Source organism: Cibotium barometz, chromosome 31 (assembly GCF_041138505.1).
Source record: "Cibotium barometz isolate CiBa-2024 chromosome 31, ASM4113850v1, whole genome shotgun sequence".
In the NCBI taxonomy this organism is placed as follows: Eukaryota; Viridiplantae; Streptophyta; class Polypodiopsida; order Cyatheales; family Cibotiaceae; genus Cibotium; species Cibotium barometz.
In genome coordinates, this window is record NC_141076.1 from 31,849,611 (window position 1) to 31,871,683 (window position 22,073).

At 41.7% G+C, this 22,073-nt stretch overlaps 1 protein-coding gene across 2 annotated transcripts in view; it reads right to left on the bottom strand.

Annotated features, from left to right (window-relative positions):
• LOC147620742 (DNA-binding bromodomain-containing protein) overlaps window positions 1–20,018 on the bottom strand; it is a 53,373-nt gene extending 33,355 nt beyond the window's left edge. Inside the window, exons 1-4 of one of the 2 annotated variants that reach the window (XM_086825007.1) lie at window positions 19,225–20,018; window positions 18,817–18,894; window positions 17,282–17,516; window positions 16,215–16,385 (exon numbers count right to left, since the gene is read on the bottom strand). In XM_086825007.1, coding sequence (XP_086681133.1) covers window positions 16,215–16,385; window positions 17,282–17,516; window positions 18,817–18,894; window positions 19,225–19,806 — 1,066 coding nt within the window. In that variant the 5' untranslated portion in view covers window positions 19,807–20,018. The remainder of the gene's footprint in view (window positions 1–16,214; window positions 16,386–17,281; window positions 17,517–18,816; window positions 18,895–19,224) is intronic. The other variant, XM_086825008.1, reaches the window with a different exon arrangement.
• Window positions 20,019–22,073: the final 2,055 nt, after the last annotated feature.

A 22,073-nucleotide genomic window follows, 5' to 3' on the forward strand; every position in this document is an offset into this window, starting at 1 on the left:
CGCATGGATCGCCCCGCCACCCACCAGCTCAAGTTGTGAGCCGCCTTAATCTATTCAGCGACTGCTGGTGGCATCTTCAGTCGGCGATTCAGCACTGTTCGAAGAGGCACCCCAGTCGGCGATGTGATCCCAGCCTTCGAAACGGCGCATCTTTCCAGTCGGCGAAGCGTCAACTTTTTAAAAAAAAACGTAACGCTTCAGATTAATAAAAAAGCCTTATGATTTAAGGCTTATACACTTAAGCCTTTTTTTTTAATCCACGTGGCTTTCACCAGCCACGTGAGCAGTCGGGCGCCAGCACCCAACGGCCGCCAGCGCAAGGACACCTGCTGCCGCCGACCAGCGCAAGGACACCCACCAGCCGACCAACGCATTTTAAAACAATAATAAAAAAATATAAAAGAGCAAATGGGGCCAGCGCAACGGATTCATCCGCCGGCCAGCCCATTCGCTTCTCTTGCACGTTGTTCCATACACGGTGCGCTCCTCTCCCACGCTGCCACGCCAGGGACTCCTCTCCACTCTGGCACACACTCCCCTTCTCAACCAGGTGTCCAATGGAACCCAACAGCAATCAGCCCGTGCCTTACATCTCGTACATAGACGAGGTCCCGGAGGCCATATTGCCCGAAAACTCTCGCGAGACACCCACACCGGAGCCCGCCCCATTACCCGAACCTGTTGCAGAACCTGTTCCGGCTCCAGTTCATGTACCAGGTCCCCTGGACTTTTTATTATACATCAGTCTCACCGCCACGCCACTCAGTTCCAGGCGTGGGTGATCTGGCATATTTACTTGACATGTCCAGCACACCATCTTGCTCATTACGAGTTTATTTTGGGACGGTACCCACATCTGGCGTATTTCCTGGACGAGTGCCGTGTGGATGCAGTGAACCGGATCATCTCGCTCCAGCCCTTGGTTCGAGTATACAGCGAGCTCATTGTGCCCGATTACACTCCCTTAACCCCTGCAGAGACACCTCCTCTCGACGAGGTGGAAGACTTTGAGCCTTCGGAGTTAGGCTCCGATTTCTTAGCAGAATTGGGAGACGATTCACTGTCACTCTCTCCTCCAGCAGTACCACATATTTCACCAGCTTCTCCGCGCTACTCCCTCTAGCAGATCCAACATGGCATCTATCTCAGAGGCAGAGGGCCAGCAACAGGACGAGCAAATGCAGGCCATTACATTATTACGCGAACAGATGGAGATACTTCAGCAGACTTTTTCGACAAGTCTCTCTACCATCAGACGACTCGACCAGTTGCAGCGGCCCCATCCAGTGCGCACATCAGCCAGTGATCCACAACCCTCTTCTTCAGAGACTTCGGTAGCAGAAAATGAAGATGAACCAGATCCAACTGCCGAGGTAAACAATGCAAAACTCCAACTTCTTAATAAAATATTAACTGCTGCACAAAAAAAGAAACTCGATGTCAAACTGCCTGCCCCTTATAATGGTCGCCGCGACAAGCGCGTGCTTGACCACTGGATATTCAAAATGGAGGTATATTTGACCAATACCGATTTGGTCGAAAGCAAGAAGGTTGCTTTAGCCAGTTCCCTACTCAAGGATAGGGCACTTCTATGGTGGCAACGACGTGTTGCAGATGGTAAACACACTCCTACTTGGGATAAATTCCGGCGCGCCCTCCGCAAGGCCTTTGAACCTGCCAGTGCGGACTACCATGCCCGGTCTGCTCTCCGCTGCCTGAGGCAAACAGGATCCTCAGCCGCATATATCACAGAGTTCCAACGTTTAACTCTGGAAATTGAGAGCCTCAGCCCCGCTGACAAGCTACACAGCTTCATCGATGGGCTTGAACCCAACTTACAGGAAGATGTGCAGAAGTTTAACCCTCTCACCATTGATGCTGCTATTGCCTACGTAGAGCACCTTGGAGATTTACGACGACAACCCAGGACATCCTTCTTTGGCAATCCGTCCTCAAACGGTGCTCGTTTCTCCCAGCCCAATCGCAGAGGAAATTTATCTCAACCTGCGTCTCAATATTCCCAATCCTCTGGTCAGCAATCTACTCGGCAACAGTCCTTTCGGCCTAGATTTTCAGGTCAGGCAGCAGCCTCACAAACAAGATCCTCTTCCAACAACAACAATCGGAATCGAGGACGCAACTGGCAAGATCGCCGACCCAACAATCGCCGCAATTTTCGCCGCGATACCTCAGCAGGTCAGCAAGCCTCTACATCGGCACCTTCAACCTCTCAGGCCAACCCTTCAGGTCTTTGCACAATTTGTCATGGACCACACAGGTGGTATGAGTGCCCAAAGCGTAATTCTCGCCAGAATTCCAACATGGAATGTTTCCCAGAAGGTGAACATGGACATCATCATCCTTCTGCGCCAGAAAAAGGCAAGCAGGTGGTTCATGCAGTGCGAGTTTCTAAAGTTGTCAGTGCTTTCATGCTGAATGCCCACAACCATACTTCAGTGCCTGTTAACCTTTCCAATCAAGTTTTGAGCTTATTGGGATTTATTGGCCAGCATCCTATCAATGTTCTTGTTGATAGTGGATGCTCGACTAATTTTGTGGGAACTACTCTCGTCAGCAAGTTGCGATTACCTACTCAGCAGAGTGCGGAAGTTTTCCAAGTGGAACTTGCAGATGGTTCTTTCTTGCATTGCAGCAAACGGATTCAGCAGTTGCATTTTCAGATTCAGGACTATCAGGATCAGCTGAACTTCTCTATTATGCCTTTGTCACACTATGACATGATCCTTGGACAGTCTTGGTTATATGAGTATGATCCTTTGATCAGCTTTCGAGATCATTCCATTCGACTTTATCATAATCATCGAGAAATGGAATTACGAGGTCTGTTTAATTCTAAGCCGATTACTGTGGTTTCTGCTATGCAAGTCAAACGCTTAGTGCGTAAACGCGACAGCACTTCTGCCTTAGTTATGTTGCGAGAAGCAGAAGATAATACAGTTGACCAATCGGAATCCTCGCCATCAGATATTTCTTATTTACAACAGCCCTTCTTTCAACCTTATAAGGATTTATTTCCTGACGAGCTACCAACGACATTGCCTCCTCGACGTTCTGTAGATCATATGATTGATCTAATTCCTGGACAACCACCGCCAGTTCGAGCTCCTTATCGAGTTTCTTATTCAGAATCTCAAGAAATTCAGAGACAATTGGTAGAGTTGTTAGATAAAGGTCATATACGTCCAAGCAAAAGTCCTTTTGGTGCTCCAGTTTTATTGGTCAAGAAGAAGGATGGATCTATGCGACTTTGCATTGATTATCGTGCCCTTAATAAGCAAACAATCAAGAATAAGTTTCCCTTGCCTCGCATCGATGAGCTCTTTGATCAGTTGCTTGGTGCAAAGGTATTTTCGAAGATTGATCTGAAGTCAGGCTATCATCAAATCAGGATTCGAATTGGAGATGAATATAAGACAGCTTTCAGAACAAAGTATGGACATTATGAATTTTTGGTCATTCCTTTTGGGTTAACCAATGCCCCAGCTACTTTCATGACTTTGATGAATGACATCTTTGGTCCTTACTTGGATAAGTTTGTCATCGTTTATCTGGATGACATTTTGGTCTTCAGTAAGACTTTAGCAGATCACAAGCAGCATTTGCAGATTGTCTTCGACGTACTCCGTACGAATGTCTTGTACATCAACAAGAAGAAGAGTCCGTTTTTCAAAGATCATGTAGAATATCTTGGACACATCATCTCTGGACAGGGTATTGCAGTTGATCCTAAGAAGATAAAGGTCATTGTTGATTGACCTTTGCCACTTACAATTTCAGATGTGCGATCTTTCTTGGGATTAGCAAACTTTTACCACACCAAGGTTCACAAGTTCTCAGATATTGCTGCTCCTTTGACGGCCCTTACAAAGTTAGATAAATTGCAATGGTCACTTGAAGCTGAAAAGTCCTTTAATGATCTTAAGCATGCGTTGACAACTACGCCTGTTTTGGCTATTGCGGATCCAACTCAGCCGTTTGACGTCATGACCGATGCTTCGGATAGAGCATCCGGAGGCGTTTTTATGCAGAATGATCGTGTTATTGCTTTTGATAGTCATAAATTTTCGGCTATTCAAATGCGATATCCCGTTTATGACAAGGAATTTTTGGCAATTGTACATGCTTATAGAACGTGGAAGCATTATCTTCTTGGAGCAGATTCAGTGGTTAAGACAGATCATCAGTCTTTGACCTATATCTTTACTCAGCCAGTGATGAATCCTCGTCAAGAACGATGGGTTGAATTTTTGGCGAATTTTCACATGGCGATACTCTATGTTCCTGGATTACAGAATGTGGTGGCAGATGCTTTGAGCCGCATGCCTCGAGCTACGAACTTTGCTATCTCAAATGTGCAGATGGAGATTCCAGCATGTTTTAAGCATGAGTATTTGACAGATAGAGACTTTGGAGATGTCTTTCGAGCTCTCAAATCTCTTCATCCTACTGTTGCAGAAATGAATATGTTTACCGCATATACAATTACAGATGATTTACTTTATTACTTAGATCGCATTTATGTTCCTCACAATGCATCTTTGCGGAAACTCCTTATTCAAGAGCATCATGAAGTACCCTTTGCAGCTCATCCTGGAATTAACAAGACATATCGTCTGTTATCAGCAACATACTTTTGGCCTCAGATGCAACAGGATGTTATTAAGTTTGTTAAAGCTTGTCACTCTTGTCAAATTATGAAAGCTTCACGACAACTTCCTCAAGGATTGCTTCAGCCTTTGCCAATTCCTCAGGAAAGATGGGAAAGCATAAGCATGGATTTCATCACTACTTTGCCGCGTTCGCAGAAAGGCAATGCTCAAATTTTAGTAGTGGTTGATCGGTTTTCCAAAATGGCACATTTTATTCCTTGCAAGAAGACAGTTTCTGCTCCAGATCTTGCAGCGTTGTTCGTACAGCATATTTTCAGAATCCATGGATTGCCAAGATCTATTGTTTCTGAAAGAGATCCGAAGTTTACTGGACATTTCTGGACTTCCTTATTCAAATCTCTTGGTACGAATCTCTTGTTCAGTTCTGCTTATCATCCTCAGACAGATGGACAGACAGAAAGAGTAAATCAAATGCTTAGGCATTATATTCAGACAAGATTAGCTTCTTGGGAAGAATATTTGCCTCTTGTGGAGTTTGCTTACAATAATTCTCCACATTCAGTCACTGGAATGACTCCTTTTCAAGCAGCATATGGTCGCACTCCGCTTGTGCCCACAAACTTTGTTCTTCAACACAAGGTGGCATTAGCAGATCAGTTGATTCAAGAAATGCAAGATATTCTTGTACAAGTTCGAGACAGACTGATTCATGTTCAGCAGAAGTATCATAAGTATGCGAATAAGCACAGAAGGCATACTGAGTTTCAAGAAGGTGACTTGGTTTTGCTTTATGTTGCACCGCATCGATATAAGACAGTAAAGTCAGTCTTTCCGAAGTTGCGACCGCGTTTCTATGGTCCATTTAAAGTTATAAAGAAGATTTCAGTTGTCAGTTACAAGTTGGATCTTCCACCATCTTGGGGAAAAATTCATCCAACATTTCACATCTCTTGGCTCAAGGAATACATACAAGGAAATTCATCTATTCTGGATTTATCTTCTTATGTTCCTGAGATTGAAGATGATCATATTATTCTTGTTCCTGAGAAGATTCTTGACGTTCGTCAGAAAGAAACAAGAAAGAAGCTTACTACAGAATTTCTTGTTAAGTGGATGGACTTGGATGAGTCAGATTCTACTTGGCAGACAGATGAAGAAATGCAACAATATCCTCAACTCCTCCAAGAATTCTTTGACAGACGATCGACTCTCATTTAATCACATGGGTTTTATTTTAAATGGGAGGGAATGTCACGATTGTGACTTAGTTCATTATACAGTCTCCTTATGATTACAGATACTGAAGTGACATGATTACAGAGGACCCCTACACTTGGATGGTCACGACTATTCACTCTAGAGACATGCCTCTTCATCAAGAGCCACAATCCTTCGACGACTGGTCACACCCCTTCGCTCTAGGGTTGCAACTCTTCACCCAATGGTTGCAGCTATTCGTCCAAAGGATGTGTCTCTTCGCCTAGAGTCATGACTATTGGTCATGGGATGTGTCTTTTCATTCGTGTCTCTTGAACTCCTATATAAGGAGCCTATTGTATCACAATTTCAATCAATCAATCAAACATCTGTGTTCAAGTCTACTTTCAGTTTCAGTCTTAATACACAGATAGTGGATGAAATACTAAGTAATAACAGTAATCCTCACACAGCGACATAACATGTTGACAGACCTACCTCTTATGGAGAAGCCTCCAGATCACATATGTGAAGGATGTATTTTGGGAAAAATGCATCGGTTTTTCTTCCCACGTGATCAGGCTCTATGAGCAACTGCAAAGTTGCAGCATATACACAGTGATCTTTGTGGTCCCATGCAGACAAAGTCATTAGGAGGTTACTTTTATTTTGCTACATTTATTGATGACTTCTCTCGTATATGTTGGGTCTATCCGTTGACACAGAAATCACAGGTATATGATGCATTTTTGACCTTTGTAGCACTTGCTAAAACAGAGTCAGGATGCAAGGTTAAGACTCTTCGTTCTGACCGAGGGGGGGAATATGTGTCACACATGTTGAATTCCTTTCTTGTGAGTAGAGGTATCAAACATCAGTATACTACTCCTTATACTCCACATCAGAATGGGGTTGCAGAAAGGAAGAATCGGTCACTCATGGAGATGGCCAGATGTATGTTAAAGACAAAGAAGCTACCACATATCTTTTGGGTGAAGCTGTAATGTGTGCTTGTCATATTTTGAATCGATGTCCCACAAAGACATTGGTTTCCATTACTCCTTTTGAGGCTTGGCATGGCCGCAAGCCTTCGGTATCACATTTTCGTACTTTTGGGTGTCTTGCATATGCACACATACCCAAAGAGTTGAGGAGGAAGTTGGATGATAAAGCCACAAAATGCATTTTTGTTGGGTATAGCCGTGAGAGCAAGGGCTACCGGTTATATGACCCACTATCCAAGAAGATATTCACTAGTCGGGATGTGATTTTTGATGAAAAATCAGAAATATCCATGGCTAGTTATGATGCAAATCAGGCTGAAAATGATGTGTTTGAAGGTCTACTACCTATGGAGTTTCATTCCACAGTTGGTGATCCAACCCATGAGGGTGCAGGACAGCCAGCCAATCATGAAGGTGGTGCAGAAATTCAGCAGCAAATTCAGCCAGAAGTTGAACCAAATATGGGGCAGCAGGCTCCACACGTCAGACACATACCTAGATGGTATTTGAGGACATTACAGGACAGCCATCTAGAGGGTCCTCTTGCTGGTCGTACTCGTAGGGAGACACGAACCAATGAGCATGCACACATCATGGATTTGAATATGGTTATGGCAGCCAGTTTACAGGATGATGATGAACCTGATTCATTTGTGGATGCACGAGACAATGTGCATTGGAACAAAGCCATGCAGGATGAGCTTGATTCTATTAAAAAGAATCAAACATGGGATTTTGTTGATTTGCCCAAAGGCAAGAAAGCTATTGGTACTGAGTGGGTCTATAAGTTGAAAAGACATGCAGATGGATCCATTGACAGGTACAAAGCCCGTCTAGTTGCAAAGGGCTATGCACAGAATAAGGGCATTGATTATGAGGAGACATTTGCTCCTACATCCCGTATGTCGACACTTAGGTGTGTCATTGCATTGGCTGCACATCGTGGTTGGGTTGTTCACCAGTTGGACATCAAGACTTTCCTACATGGGGACCTCGAGGAGGAAGTTTATGTATATCAGCCCATAGGTTTTGCAGGGAAAGTATGCAGGCTGAAGAAGGCCTTGTATGGTTTGAAACAAGCTCCACGAGCTTGGTATGCAAAAATAGATGCTTTCCTGCTCACTCAAGGCTTTGTGAACAGTCCATCAGAAGCCACTTTGTATGTAAAGAAAGAAGAGAAAGATCTGCTGGTCATCAGTCTTTATGTAGATGATCTTTTGCTCATGGGATCAAATGATGACAAAATTGCAGCTTTGAAAGAGATACTGCAACAGACATTTGACATGTCTGATTTGGGGCTCGTACACTACTATTTGGGCATACAGTTTGTGCAGGATAACAGAGGCATTGGGTTGTTGCAATCTCGGTATGTTGCTAAACTTCTGGAGAAGTTTAAATTTCAGGATTGCAAGCCTATTAGCACTCCTATGGAGCCTAGAATGAAACTGTCACTACACGATGACAATATTTTATTTGATGCCACTACATATGCTCAGGCTGTTGGGTGCCTTATTTACTTGTGTACTACACGGCCAGATATTCAGTATGTCGTATCTCAGTTGAGCAGATTCATGCACAGCCCGCGATTGTCACATTGGCAAGCTGTGAAGCGTGTATTTCGGTATTTGCACGGTACCTTGTCTCTTGGATTGCTATATCCTACGGGGGGTGACATGCAGTTATATGCTTACAGCGATTCAGATTGGGCTGGTGATTTTGATACCAGACATTCCACTAGTGGGAATTGTTTCTTTCTTGGCTCTTCATGTATTTCTTGGCTAAGCAAGAAACAGACCACAGTGGCCACTTTGTCTTGTGAGGCAGAGTACAGAGCAGCCTACACTACTACCGTTGAGTGTGTCTGGCTGCGTCGTCTCATGACTGATATGAATATTTCAGTGGAGGAGCCTACACCTCTCTATACTGATAGTCAGATGTTAGAAAAAGTGATCTATGTCATATCATAGACAAGGTCAAAGGGATGTGGATGAATGTGGTGAAGGCTAGGAGTTATCCCACATGCAAAGGCAAAGCCCATATGGTACTTGGACCTATATAAAGGGTCATTTCAATGTAATGTAATACAACAACTCATTCTCAAGTACACAATCTCTTAGTCAAGTAAGTGCATCTTGTGTTGCTTTGTATTGCTTTTTGTCATTTGTTTATAATCATGTTTAGCATTATGTTTGAGCCTCCATAGGCTAGCCTAGCCCTAGATCCATGATTTCCAACATGGTATCAGAGCCTGGCAGGCTATGGCTTAGCTTAGTTTAGTTGTTTTGCATTTCTCTTCAATATGGTGCCCGCAAAAGGAAGTGCCATTGAGAAGAAGGAATAACAAAATTATTGCATTAGTCTTTGCATCATTAGGGTTTCCTTAGGTGTTGTCCATTGCATTCATTTCAAAGAAGTAGAGAGAGCTTTTGCTCTTGTTCCCGCATTGCACATCAAAAGCCAGCTCACTGTCATTAGAAAGAAGCGGTGTTCTCCATAGCTCACAGCAGAGAGAGAAGAAGAGTGCTAGCAGTGGTGGGACTTGACACTGTCAACAGGTCAGCAAGAAAGAAAGAAGACCAGCTAGGCAACGCATCAACACAGTAGCTTACACGACAGCAGCAGGCTGCAAGCATTCCATCGCCAACACGTAGAGACAAAGAGAGAGAGGCTAGAGGGACCTCCCTCCTCAGCAATAGTCAACAGCCACCCCGTTGCTTGTCAGTGCTATCCAGCAGTAAGTAGCACAAACCTTTCGCAAGCAAGAAGCTGACGGCAGCGAGGCGAGTGATGATCAGCAAGCAAACACATCTACAGCTTTGTGACGAAGATCCAACTCAGCATTCATCAGCACATCAGAGATAGCTCTGAACAGAAACGACAGCATGGAGCCCCTGACAAACCAGATCCGAAATCAGAGCAGCGAAAACGGGCGGTGCCGGTGGAATAAATCTGGCCGTTTTTTTTTCATTTGAAATAAAGGATTTTTATTCTTTATTATTTTGAGACTAAGGTTTGAAAAACCTTTAAGTAATATAAGAGGTTGTTCATATGGTACTTAAGAAAGGGTGTATCTTTTACCTTTTTTGGAAAATTCTCTGTACTATGTGGATGCCACAAATGGAATGCCCACATGCATTATGAAGATGCCTCAAGGATGGGAATGCACGTACGTCCAGTCTATGTGCAATGTCAGGACGAAGAAGATACTATGCAGAATGAAGATGCAAATGAAGATGCAGACAGAGATGCAAAATGGATGGAGACAAAAACGAAGATGTCAATGAAGATGAACAAGATGCTGTCTATGTTGATTATTATGTCATGGCTCACATGTCATAATGACGAATGAATTATGCCCTCTCTTACCCAAATGTATGGACACCTCTAACCACCGATGATGTAGGTTATGTGTTATTTTATGATGCCCACAATATCTCTCAGTAGGCCATGTAGCCCTCAAGGGGGGATTGATGGGGAGTTGGGTCTCCATGACCAACAAATGATGATGATGCCCATGGATATGATGATGATGCTATGATGATGATGGGGTATGGGAGAGGAATGTTTTCATGTAGGAATGTTTTCATGTCATGCTATTTTCTTTTCGCAATGTAGAAGCCATGCTCCCTATGAGCGATGCTAATTTCTTTTATGTACTGTAGAGCTATACTCCTTATGAGTTAAGCTTTTTCTTTCATGTAATGTTAGAAGCAAGGAAGGGCATTATGATATGCCATGATCAAGGAAGGGTGTTAGAAAAAGTGATCTATGTCATATCATAGACAAGGTCAAAGGGATGTGGATGAATGTGGTGAAGGCTAGGAGTTATCCCACATGCAAAGGCAAAGCCCATATGGTACTTGGACCTATATAAAGGGTCATTTCAATGTAATGTAATACAACAACTCATTCTCAAGTACACAATCTCTTGGTCAAGTAAGTGCATCTTGTGTTGCTTTGTATTGCTTTTTGTCATTTGTTTATAATCATGTTTAGCATTATGTTTGAGCCTCCATAGGCTAGCCTAGCCCTAGATCCATGATTTCCAACAAGAGTGCCATTGCCGTGGCCAAGAATCCTGTGTTTCATGCTCGCACGAAACACATTGAGATTCACTATCATTTTGTTCGGGAGAGACTCCAGGCAAGTGATATCAGTCTGATCTACTGCCCTACAGATCAGAATGTGGCAGACATCTTCACCAAGGCATTACCACGTCCGAAATTCGAAGCATTCCGCACTGCTTTGAATTTGTTTCCTTTTGGTGGATGATGTACAGTGATCACATATCACTCCAGGGGGATTTGTTGGGTTTTATGCTGTGTATGCACCCAGAGGAGTGCTAGTGATCATCAGTAGATTACTGGGGCACTTTTTACTTCAGTTAGTGGAGGTTTTTTCCCCCAGTTTTAGCTTAGTTTCACTTATAATACTTTCTAAGTGATTTGGTCCACCTGGCACACTTTATGGCCGGACCATGTGAACACCCCTTTTAGGTCACTTCTTTATGTGGCTATTGTACTTCATTTTATGAACTCAATACAAGAGAAGTTGTGTTCCTCTCTCTACCTCTTACGTTTCTTGCTGAAGTACCTTCCAAACCCTAACCCTAAGAGCTGAGCTCCTTCAGAACATAGGCTGTAGAAATGCCGAGCCAACAATATAATCCATATACCTCCGTATGGGTACTGATTCTTCCCCAAAAACCACGGGTCTTCATGCAATAGAGCTGGTACAACAAGTACAACTCTCCATTCAGCCGGTACAACAAGTACAATGGCTGGTACAACAAGTACAATGGCTGGTACAACAAGTACAATGGCTAGTACAGTAGGTACATTGGTTGGTACCGTTGGTATGGTGACTGGTACAACAGATACAACAAGTACAAATGTTGGTACAATAAGTACAATGACTAGTACAACAAGTACAGTGGCTGGTACAGCAGGTACGGTGGCTGGTACAACAGGTATAGTGGCTAGTACAGTAGGTACAACAAGTACAAATGCTGGTGCAACAAGTACAATGGCTAGAAATCATAATAAATTATTAAATACCCTTGCCTTCAGTATTTCTTCGCAATGGAAGCCTCCAAAACAGTCCCCAACAGCTGGTATTCTTCATGGGCAGCCTTCAAGAGAGAGAGAGAAAGAGAGTAGCCATCATTAGGGCAGCCTGTATCGGTGGTAGAGGCTAGTGTGCAGCAAGAGAGCCTCCATTAATGAAGAGAGAGGGCTCCAATTTATAGATTTGGGCCTCCCATGAGCTAAAATGGCAAGAGAAGGCTACAATGACAAATGGAGAGCCACACAATAGCTGAAGTGACAAGTGTGAGGCCACTTATCTCACTTTGATCCATTTTTTTAACAAGTGTCAGGCCACTTGTCTCACTTTGGTCCACTTTCTTGCAACATGTCCCAATCTAAGAGATGGGTCCTTCCATAAACTTTATCTCTAAAAATATCCCAACTGGTAGACATTCTGTTATAGGCACTTTGCCAACTCTTGGTATCTGCTCAATTCCAGATGTAATGAAGCGAACAGAATTTCCATCGGAGTCGGGCCAAAAATAGCAACTCTCCTAAATTTTAGGAGTGTGGTCCTTTGTATTCTAGGATAATCCCCCATTCCCAAAGCTTGTACTTTCCAAATATTCAGACATCCTGGAGTCCACCAGACCCCTTTCAGACTGGGAAATGTCTAGGCTGGTGACATCCTCCCCAGCTTCTTAAAAGTTGTCCGCAACTTGAAGCTTCAAGCCATATATTCAAGATATAATCATGTCCCATCGATTGGGCGAGACGAGACAGTCTCAAAAATCCAATATAACTGAAGAATCCATGTCCCAAAGAAATGGGCGAGACTAAATAAGTCTCCATAATACCAATATCAAAATCATGTCCCAAGATAAATGGGCGAGACAAAAAACAGTCCCATAAGTCCAGATATTATAATCATGTCCCAAGTAAATGGGCGAGACAAATCAGTCCCATAAGTCCACATATCATAATCCATGTCCCAAGATAAATGGGCGAGACAAATCAGTCCCATAAGTCCAAATATCATAATCCATGTCCCAAGTAAATGGGCGAGACAAAACAGACCCATAAGTCCAGATATCATAATCCATGTTCCAAGTAAATGGGCGAGACAAAATAAGTCTCCTGCCAACAAGACATCGGTCCACATGACCCTTGGCATAGACATAAGTCCCGTCATGTCCACTTTACCACTTGCACTCCGTGTTGGTACTCTGATCACACACCTTGGATGAGAGGTGGGCTCAAGTAACAAGATAAAACAATCACTCGCAGGCATAGATAACCTGGTGTTCCATAAGCATTTCTGCTACACATAGTTTATAGGCATTTCGGCCACCAATAGTTTGTAGGCATTTCGGCCACCAACTCACACTACCCTCTCAAGTGCCCATGTTCCCTTCCATCTGCTCTCTATTGTTCCACCCACACATGGTAGAAACAATTTCAAGAGAGCACGTAGGACAAGAGAACACTACACAGGGTATGTTGTGCTTGTCACTACCCTTTGAAGTGCCCATGTTCCCTTCCATCTGCTCTCTATTGTTCTACCCACACATGGTAGAAACAATCTTCAAGAGAGCACGTAGAACAAGAGAACACTACACAGGGTATGTGAACCATGAGTTTCATAAGTCCAATGCATCCCAAATAAAGGGAGCCAAAAAGAATTCATCCCATTAAAGGGAGCCATAAACAATGTTTCCCTGAAACCATCTCAAGGCAAACAACAACACCTTTCTCCTTGCATAGCTATACAAGGATTAGTGAACATCAAAAACACTTCATAGTAAATAGCAAAAGCACCAACTTTGCAAACTCAAAGTATACTTAGCTTTTCTTTGCCAGGTTGGTCATGAAGCCAAAAGAAATATCTCGTCACCATATCCTTCAGATATCCTGAGATATATCTCCATATAGCTTGCCTGTAAGCTTGATAATATAATCCACAATATTCATATGGAAAAAGTGCTAAACGTGTGCACATAAAGCCAACTCCATACTTCCAAGATAAATTTTGTAAATTCATAAATCCTTAGACCAAGCTGTCTATAAATTTTATGAATTCATACTTCCAAGATAAATTTTGTAAATTCATAAATCCTTAGACCAAGCTGTCTATTGCTCATGCCCTTGCTTCATAGGGTCTGAAGTGGCTGGCCATGCTTAATAGCAATGATGGTAAGTGTGGTCCTCACTTGAGATCTTTTCTCTTCCTTATTGATAGAAGGAAGCCTCCGCTTCCAAGGAAGTCTATGCTCTGATACCAATGAAACTCGCGGCGGGTGCTTGGGGGACTAGGGCCTTTGACACACTTGTTGATACCATCAATGCATATTAAAACATTTAAACATGGCCACAGCCTTAACACATATCCATCATCACTTTGCATAAAACATAAAGCTGGACAAAACATCCACAAATGCTGAAAATGGAGCTTGCACGTGTGACACCGCATAGAGGCCGGAATGGGCCGACCCCCCCCTTGGAGTATTTTATTACCCAAGGAGAATAATATCATGTACAAGCTTTGAGGGCCTTACTCTCCCCACGGGAGATGCCGGATTATCCCTATACAAATGCCATAACACAGCCCAACACAAGGCTACCAAGCCGGAACATAGGCTGTAGAAATGCCGAGCCAACAATATAATCCATATACCTCCGTGTGGGTACTGATTCTTCCCCAAAAACCACGGGTCTTCATGCAATAGAGCTGGTACAGCAAGTACAACTCTCCATTCAGCCGGTACAGTAGGTACAATGGCTGGTACAGTAGGTACGATGGTACAGCATGTACAGTGGCTGGTACAGCAGGTATAACAAGTACAGTTGCTGGTACAGCAGGTACGATGACTAGTACAACAGGTACGATGGCTGGTACAGCAAGTGCGATGGCTGGTACAGCCGGTACTATGGCTGGTACAACAGATACAGCAAGTACAAATGCTGGTGCAACAAGTACAATGGCTAGAAATCATAATAAATGATTAAATACCCTTACCTTCAGTATTTCTTCGCGATGGAAGCTTGCAAAACAGTCCCCAACAGCTGGTATTCTTCATGGGCAGCCTTCAAGAGAGAGAGAAAGAGAGTAGCCATCATTAGGGCAGCCTGTAACGGTGGTAGAGGCTAGTGTGCAGCAAGAGAGCCTCCATTAATGAAGAGAGAGGGCTCCAATTTATAGATTTGGGCCTCCCATGAGCTAAAATGGCAAGAGAAGGCTACAATGACAAGTGGAGAGCCACACAATAGCTGAAGTGAAAAGTGTGAGGGCACTTGTCTCACTTTGATCCATTTTTTTAACAAGTGTCAGGCCACTTGTCTCACTTTGGTCCACTTTCTTGCCACATGTCCCAATCTAAGAGATGGGTCCTTCCATAAACTTTAAAAATATCCCAACTGGTAGACATTCTGTTATAGGCACTTTGCCAGTGCGGTTTGCGAATTTGGCCCCTTGCAGGTCTGCTGCTGACGATTTTGCAAGGCAACATAGTGGCTTCCAATGGAGCCACCGATAAAAACAAAAGCGAGAGGTCCGCCTCCAATAAAGGGCAGTTGAGGGTGGCCTTGAAGATGCAGCGGCTGCCATGGAGTCCTCCAGTTGCGGATGAAGAGCAAACATTGACCAGTGATGAGCAGCCAAGGAACAAAGAACGCGGAGCAGAGGAAAGAGGGGAGCAGCAGTGCAAGAAGGCAAAGCCAAAAACGGTGAGGAAGGTAAAAAATCAGGGAGGAAGAGAAAAATCCAGGCAAGGTGGGGTGGGGTGGGGGGGACGCAGAGAGTAGACAACGGGGATGGGGGCGAGGGAGGAAAACTGACAGGAGGCAGCAGGGAAATGGGGGAGAGAGGGGGACAATTGGCTGGGGAGCGATTGGGGGGGGGGCCACATGCGGAGAAGGGAGTGTGTACAGGCTCAAGAGGCTGCAGGGAGCTTCTGCTCGTTGCACTTTTGCAGAGGTGAAGTCTTTCTTAACGTTGGAGCCTTGGGTGACTTTAAAAAGGTACTCCACAAGCATGCTTTGATACCTCATCTCTCAAAATCCCAGATACTAACAAGGTTATTGATCCTTTTTGCACATTCTATATCAAACCTCGAAGATTCAGTTTTACATGAAGGTCAAAGTGCATTTTAATGCACTCTCATTTCCTAGTGTCAGCTTCTGAAAAACTCATTGCAAGGATGCAACTATGTACTTGTCTTCTTTATAATTTTTAAAAAAAAAACCCTCCCCTTCTTAAAAAGGAGGATTTAAGGACTGTGGCAAAATGGCACACATAAGAAAATTACTGGCATTTCATGTTTCTAAAATAAAGAATAACTATTTGAGAAAAGACATACCACTACGTTTCGCGGTTGAATTTGCAGGGCTATCTGCATCCTTGGCAATTTTGGTCACCTTCTTGTTCCTTCCTATATCAACGTCTTCATCCATATCCTTTTGCTTGATGCTTGGCCCCCCAAATTCTGACTGTAAAGAATCAGGACTTCTACCTTGAAACTTGAATGTAGCTGTTAAAGCATTAAAAACTCATTCAAGAAGTCTTCTCACAGTTCTTCCTTACAGACTTGAATGTAGTGGTTAGATGCATAGAAATTCATTCATTCTCATAACCGCAAACCATAAGACACATAAATTACTTTGTGAACACTGACAGTGTGAACTTGTGTATCCATGGTGCTCAACCTGGATACCGTCCCTCCCTTCCACAACTTTCTAGGGAGCACATACAAGGGTATCTTTGTGTTGAGTACTCTCCCCATTGAGCCTTAAATTATTTGATTTGTATTGCTTCTGTTGGTGTGTGTTAAAGCTATTGCTTTATCTAAGCTATTTATCATTTATAATTATTTATATGAACCTGGTTGTGGGTGATAGCAATGTAACTATCCAGTCTACTTAATTATCTAAAATCTGGAATTGACGACATCCTCTTGGCCATAGAAGTAAAGGCAGAAAACAAAAACACTGAGTTCAATCAAGAAAAATTTTCAGCCCATAAAGCAAAAGGGTGACATATGCTTCCAGATTCAGGCAGCAGGATGTCTTTATTTTGGGCCCCAACCACCAGGACTGGTTGAGCATTTTGGGCAGTGGGACACTGGTACCCACGGCCAATCAACAGCTTGCAAAAGGCCAACATGACATGCTCTGATGGTGGTCGGCATGCCCTGCACTGCGGTAATTTTATGCTCAAACATCAGAATTGGAAAACAATAACACCTGCTTGGTTTCTGCCACTGTTTCAATGACATGCCAAAACATCACAGGGCTAAAAAGCCCATCCACACTATGAGGATTAAAGCCACAGTACAGAAAACACATTTCAAACAAACATGCAGCCACCAAATCAAATCAAAGTGGAAAACATAAAAATAACCAGATATCAAACAGAAGAGAAAAAAACCTGGAGACTTTTCAGTATATAAGCCGGCAGCAGTCCAGTACTTCATGAAATTTTTCTTTACTCTTGCCAAAAGTTCCAAAATAGGGTCTCCTTTCTGATTGTAGATGCGGCAATTGGTCCACACAAACTGGATGTCTTCATACACATCCCGGGAGCCTCTGTACTTTCCACCTCTCTCCAGGTTTTTGCATACTGTGCCCAGATCCATGGGCTTCTTAACAATGTCGAAGTAATCCTGATGGTTACAAATTCAAGTTTAAACCATGCATGACAAAGGCTGCATACACTCCAAGCTCCTTAGTGTCAAGCCAAAAAAGTGATTATATCATGATTATGAGACAAATTAGCTCACACCATGTCCCCAATGTCAAGCACTACCTATCTTTCACCTTGTATCCCCTCTTTGCCTCACCAATATTTTCCACTTCTATAGGGCCACACACACACACACACATATATATGCATATGTATAGCCACACACACACACACACATATATGTATGTATATGTGTATGTGTATGTGTACATACATACATATACATACACACACACACACACACACACACATATATATACACATGTATACATACATACATGTACATATATAGATATATACATATACAATATATACATACATACATACATATATATATGTGTGTGTGTGTGTGTGTGTGTGTACACATATGTATACATACATACATACATGTATGTATGTATGTATATATGTATACATACATACATACATGTATGTATATGCACACACACACACACATATATATACATATATGTGTATGTATATATGTATACATACATATATTTGTGTATACATATATTTGTATGTATGTATGTATATACATATGTGTATATATATACATATATGTATGTATAGAGAAAGAAAGAGACACACACACATTATAGACACATATATATAATATATGTGTGTTAATATGTGTGTGTGTAAGTGTGTATGTGTAACTATACGTACATGTATATATATATACAAACATGCATGCATGCATGTACATGCATACACACGCACCATATATATATATATATATATGGTGTGTGTGTGTGTGTGTGTATGTATGTACGTATAGCATGTATGTATGTACGTACGAATATATATATATACACACATATACATATGTATATAATAGAATTTATATACATACATACATATATATTCATAATGCCCAGCTTACAAATTAAGAAAAATCAGACTGATCAGCCTCCTAGGTGTTTACGGATCTAAATTCCCCTTTCCCTTTTCTGCATTCCCCTCTGGGGTGCTGGCATACCAGTTTATTTATGCATTGGACTAGACCTTGGGTTCAAATCCCCTTCCCTGCACTTCAAATGCCACATATGATCCTTAGACTTTGGTATTTCTGCATTGGGCATTGGGCTAGACCTTGGATTCAAATCACATCCCCTGCACTTCGCCATTATAAGGATCATGTGTGGTCATGAATTCCAAAGACTAAGGATCATGTGTTCATTGCACACTGCAGCACTCTCAAGTGTTTGCCACCTTACCGGGATTCCGAGGGCCACTGGATCCACAGGAATATTAAAAGGCTCTGCTGCTTCCATCTTCATGATTTTCCTCACAACCTACATCCACGCACACCAAAAAAGAATCCCCTTCAACAATACAGTTTAATATAACCCCGGAAAGAAACCCACATTACCAAGACCTTGAAACACAGTTGTTATAAGATTAGTCCACTGATGGTAAACCAGGAACAATGATGCTTTGATGTTTAACTCATGGTTGAGCAGTAAACTGCACCCTCAATTATGCATTGAATGATGGCCCCATGCAAGCAACTGTGCAATGAATGAGGGTATCATGGGGAGAGTAGCCTTAATGAGGATACCAGGCAAGCAAATTATGCAATGAATGAAGGTGGCATACAAGTAAAAGGGGAAGGGTGAGGCTACCATTAAGGCGGTCCTGAGTTCATCTGTCAGACGTTCCTGCTGTCGGTCCGAAGAAGTGTAGTCCCTTGCAACCACTTGGTGTTTGGAGCTAGTTGCTTCATAAGAAGGCCCTGTAGTCTTCTTCTTCAAAGAAGACTTCCCTTCTGCCATATCATTGCTCTGCGATGGATCCTCTCTGAACTTGGATGGTTTCACCTTCAATCGGACACTACCTCGTCGTGCACCATCCATGGCTGTGCTTTCAACAAACCCATGCCCAGCACCACCATGGCCATGATTATGGTTCTGTGCAGAATCCCCTACTTCTTCATCATCATCGTCAGAACGTTGGCTCGATGAGGTAGCCAGTGCAGAGTCGCTGAAACCCTCACTCTGTAACCCTAATGACTCTCTGTGCCTGTGTCTTCGTGCTCCCCTCGGGCCCCTCTTCCTTTTGTTCTGTGCCCTCACAAAGGGCATGAAATTGGCCCCGGCCGCTTCCTCCTCCTCCTCTTCGTCATCATCTTCATCCTCCTCCTCTGCAGCGCGGACTCTTTCGAATGGTTTGGAAATGAAGGCACCTTTCACCTTCACCTTTGTCATTCTTCACAGCTCTGCGATGCGCTCTGCGATCATGCCAGTTTTCAACCTCAGAAACAGGATTACACAGTGATCCTCAGAAACAGAAAAAACACCTGCTTCTGGTGGGGATGGGAAGACTCTGCGTCGATCAAGAAGCAAGATAACAAGTTTAGCACTGTGTACACTGCAATAATTTGAATGGGTATGTGCAATCGTTTAGCCTCTCCAAAGTCAAATATGCCCATGTATATATATATATATATATATATATATATATATATAAACAAGTTTAGAACTGTCAAATATGCCCATGTATATGTATATATATATATATAGATATATTATGTATATATAAATATACATAATATATATGTGTGTGCATATATATATATCTATGTACACACATATATATATATATATGTGTGTGAAGTTTCATTTTAAAAAAAAGTGTGTATGTATATATGTACATGTGTGTGTATATGTATATATGTATATATATATTTATATTTATATATTAACAAACACCACACACATACATATATATATTTATATATTAACAGAGACACACACACATACATGTATACATTTATATGTATATGTATGTGTACATGTTTATATGTGTGTGTGTGTGTGTGTGTGTGTGTGTGTTTATGTTTATATACATATACATACATATGTATGTATGTATATGTTTATGTTTATATACATACATATATACATACATGTGTGCATATATATGTGTATGTATAAATGTCCCTATACATGTACGTGTACATACATATACACACACCTATACATGTGTGTGTGTGTGTGTGTGTGTGTGTGTGTATATATATATACGTATATACAGTATGTGTGTACATGTTTATAATACATATATACATAATATATGTATGTATGTATGTGTACATACATACATATATATATTATGTGTACATACATACATATACATAATATATGTATGTATGTGTACATGTTTATATGCATACACACACACACATATATGCATATATGTTTATATACATGTATATGTATATGTACGTGTACATGTTTATATGCATACACACACACACACATATGCATATATGTTTATATACATGTATATGTATATACATATATATACATGTGTGTATACACACATGTACATGTATGTGTACCTATATATATACATGCACATATATATATACACAGTATGTGTGTATGTGTGTGTACATGTTTATAATACATACATACATAATATATATATGTATGTATGTGTATATGTTTATATGCATACACACACACACACATATACATATATGTTTATGTTTATGTTTATATACATATATACATACATACATATATATATATATATATATATATATATATGTATGTATGTATGTATATGTATATACATATATATAGATGTGTGTATATGTATATGTATGTGTATGTATAAATGTACGTATACATAATGTATGTATTTGTATACATGTACACACACATCTATATATGTGTGTATATGTATATATATACATATACACGTATATACATGTGTGTATATGTATATGAATGTATATATGTACATGTACATATACATGGTGCTTTATCAAAAAACTATACGTGTTATTGAAGCCACACTTCATTTTGAAGAAACGTGTCCAATTAAAGGCATCAATCCAAAATATCTACTAATACTAATAAGGAAATGAAGAGAAGTCTCATGGCACTATATGACATCTTTCCTTGTCTATGTTATTGGTCCATTTCTTGCATGCTTGGTGATATGTCAAGGCAAAGACGAGGAGGGGGGAAGTTTGGATGGGGGAGACCCTCCATCCATGAGGAATGGGTGAGGGGTATCTTTCTCTTTTTACAGGGGCTCAAAGGCAAAGACAGACAGGTTAAAATTTTGATGGACAAAGACGTCCATGAGGAATGAGCGATGGACATCTTCTCTTTTTGCAGGGAATCAACTACTTTTGCAAAACTCATGGGAAGTATGTGAATGCCTTAAAGGTCCAATAAAAAAGTTTCCACTGTGTCATATAAAACCCAAAGGAGGTTCATGTGGCATATATTCACCTTCTATCTAAAGTCACTAAATTTCATCAATCAATGTAGACTATCAAAGAGCTACAAGACACAACATCACCAACCCACTACATATTTTTCTCTCATTGGCAACATTTATACTACTATTATATGTTTATAGTGTGTTACTAGCTATAATGTCAACTAGCCTAAAGCAACCTTTTTACACTACTATTAAATGTTTATAGTGTGCTGCTAGCTATAATGTCAACTAG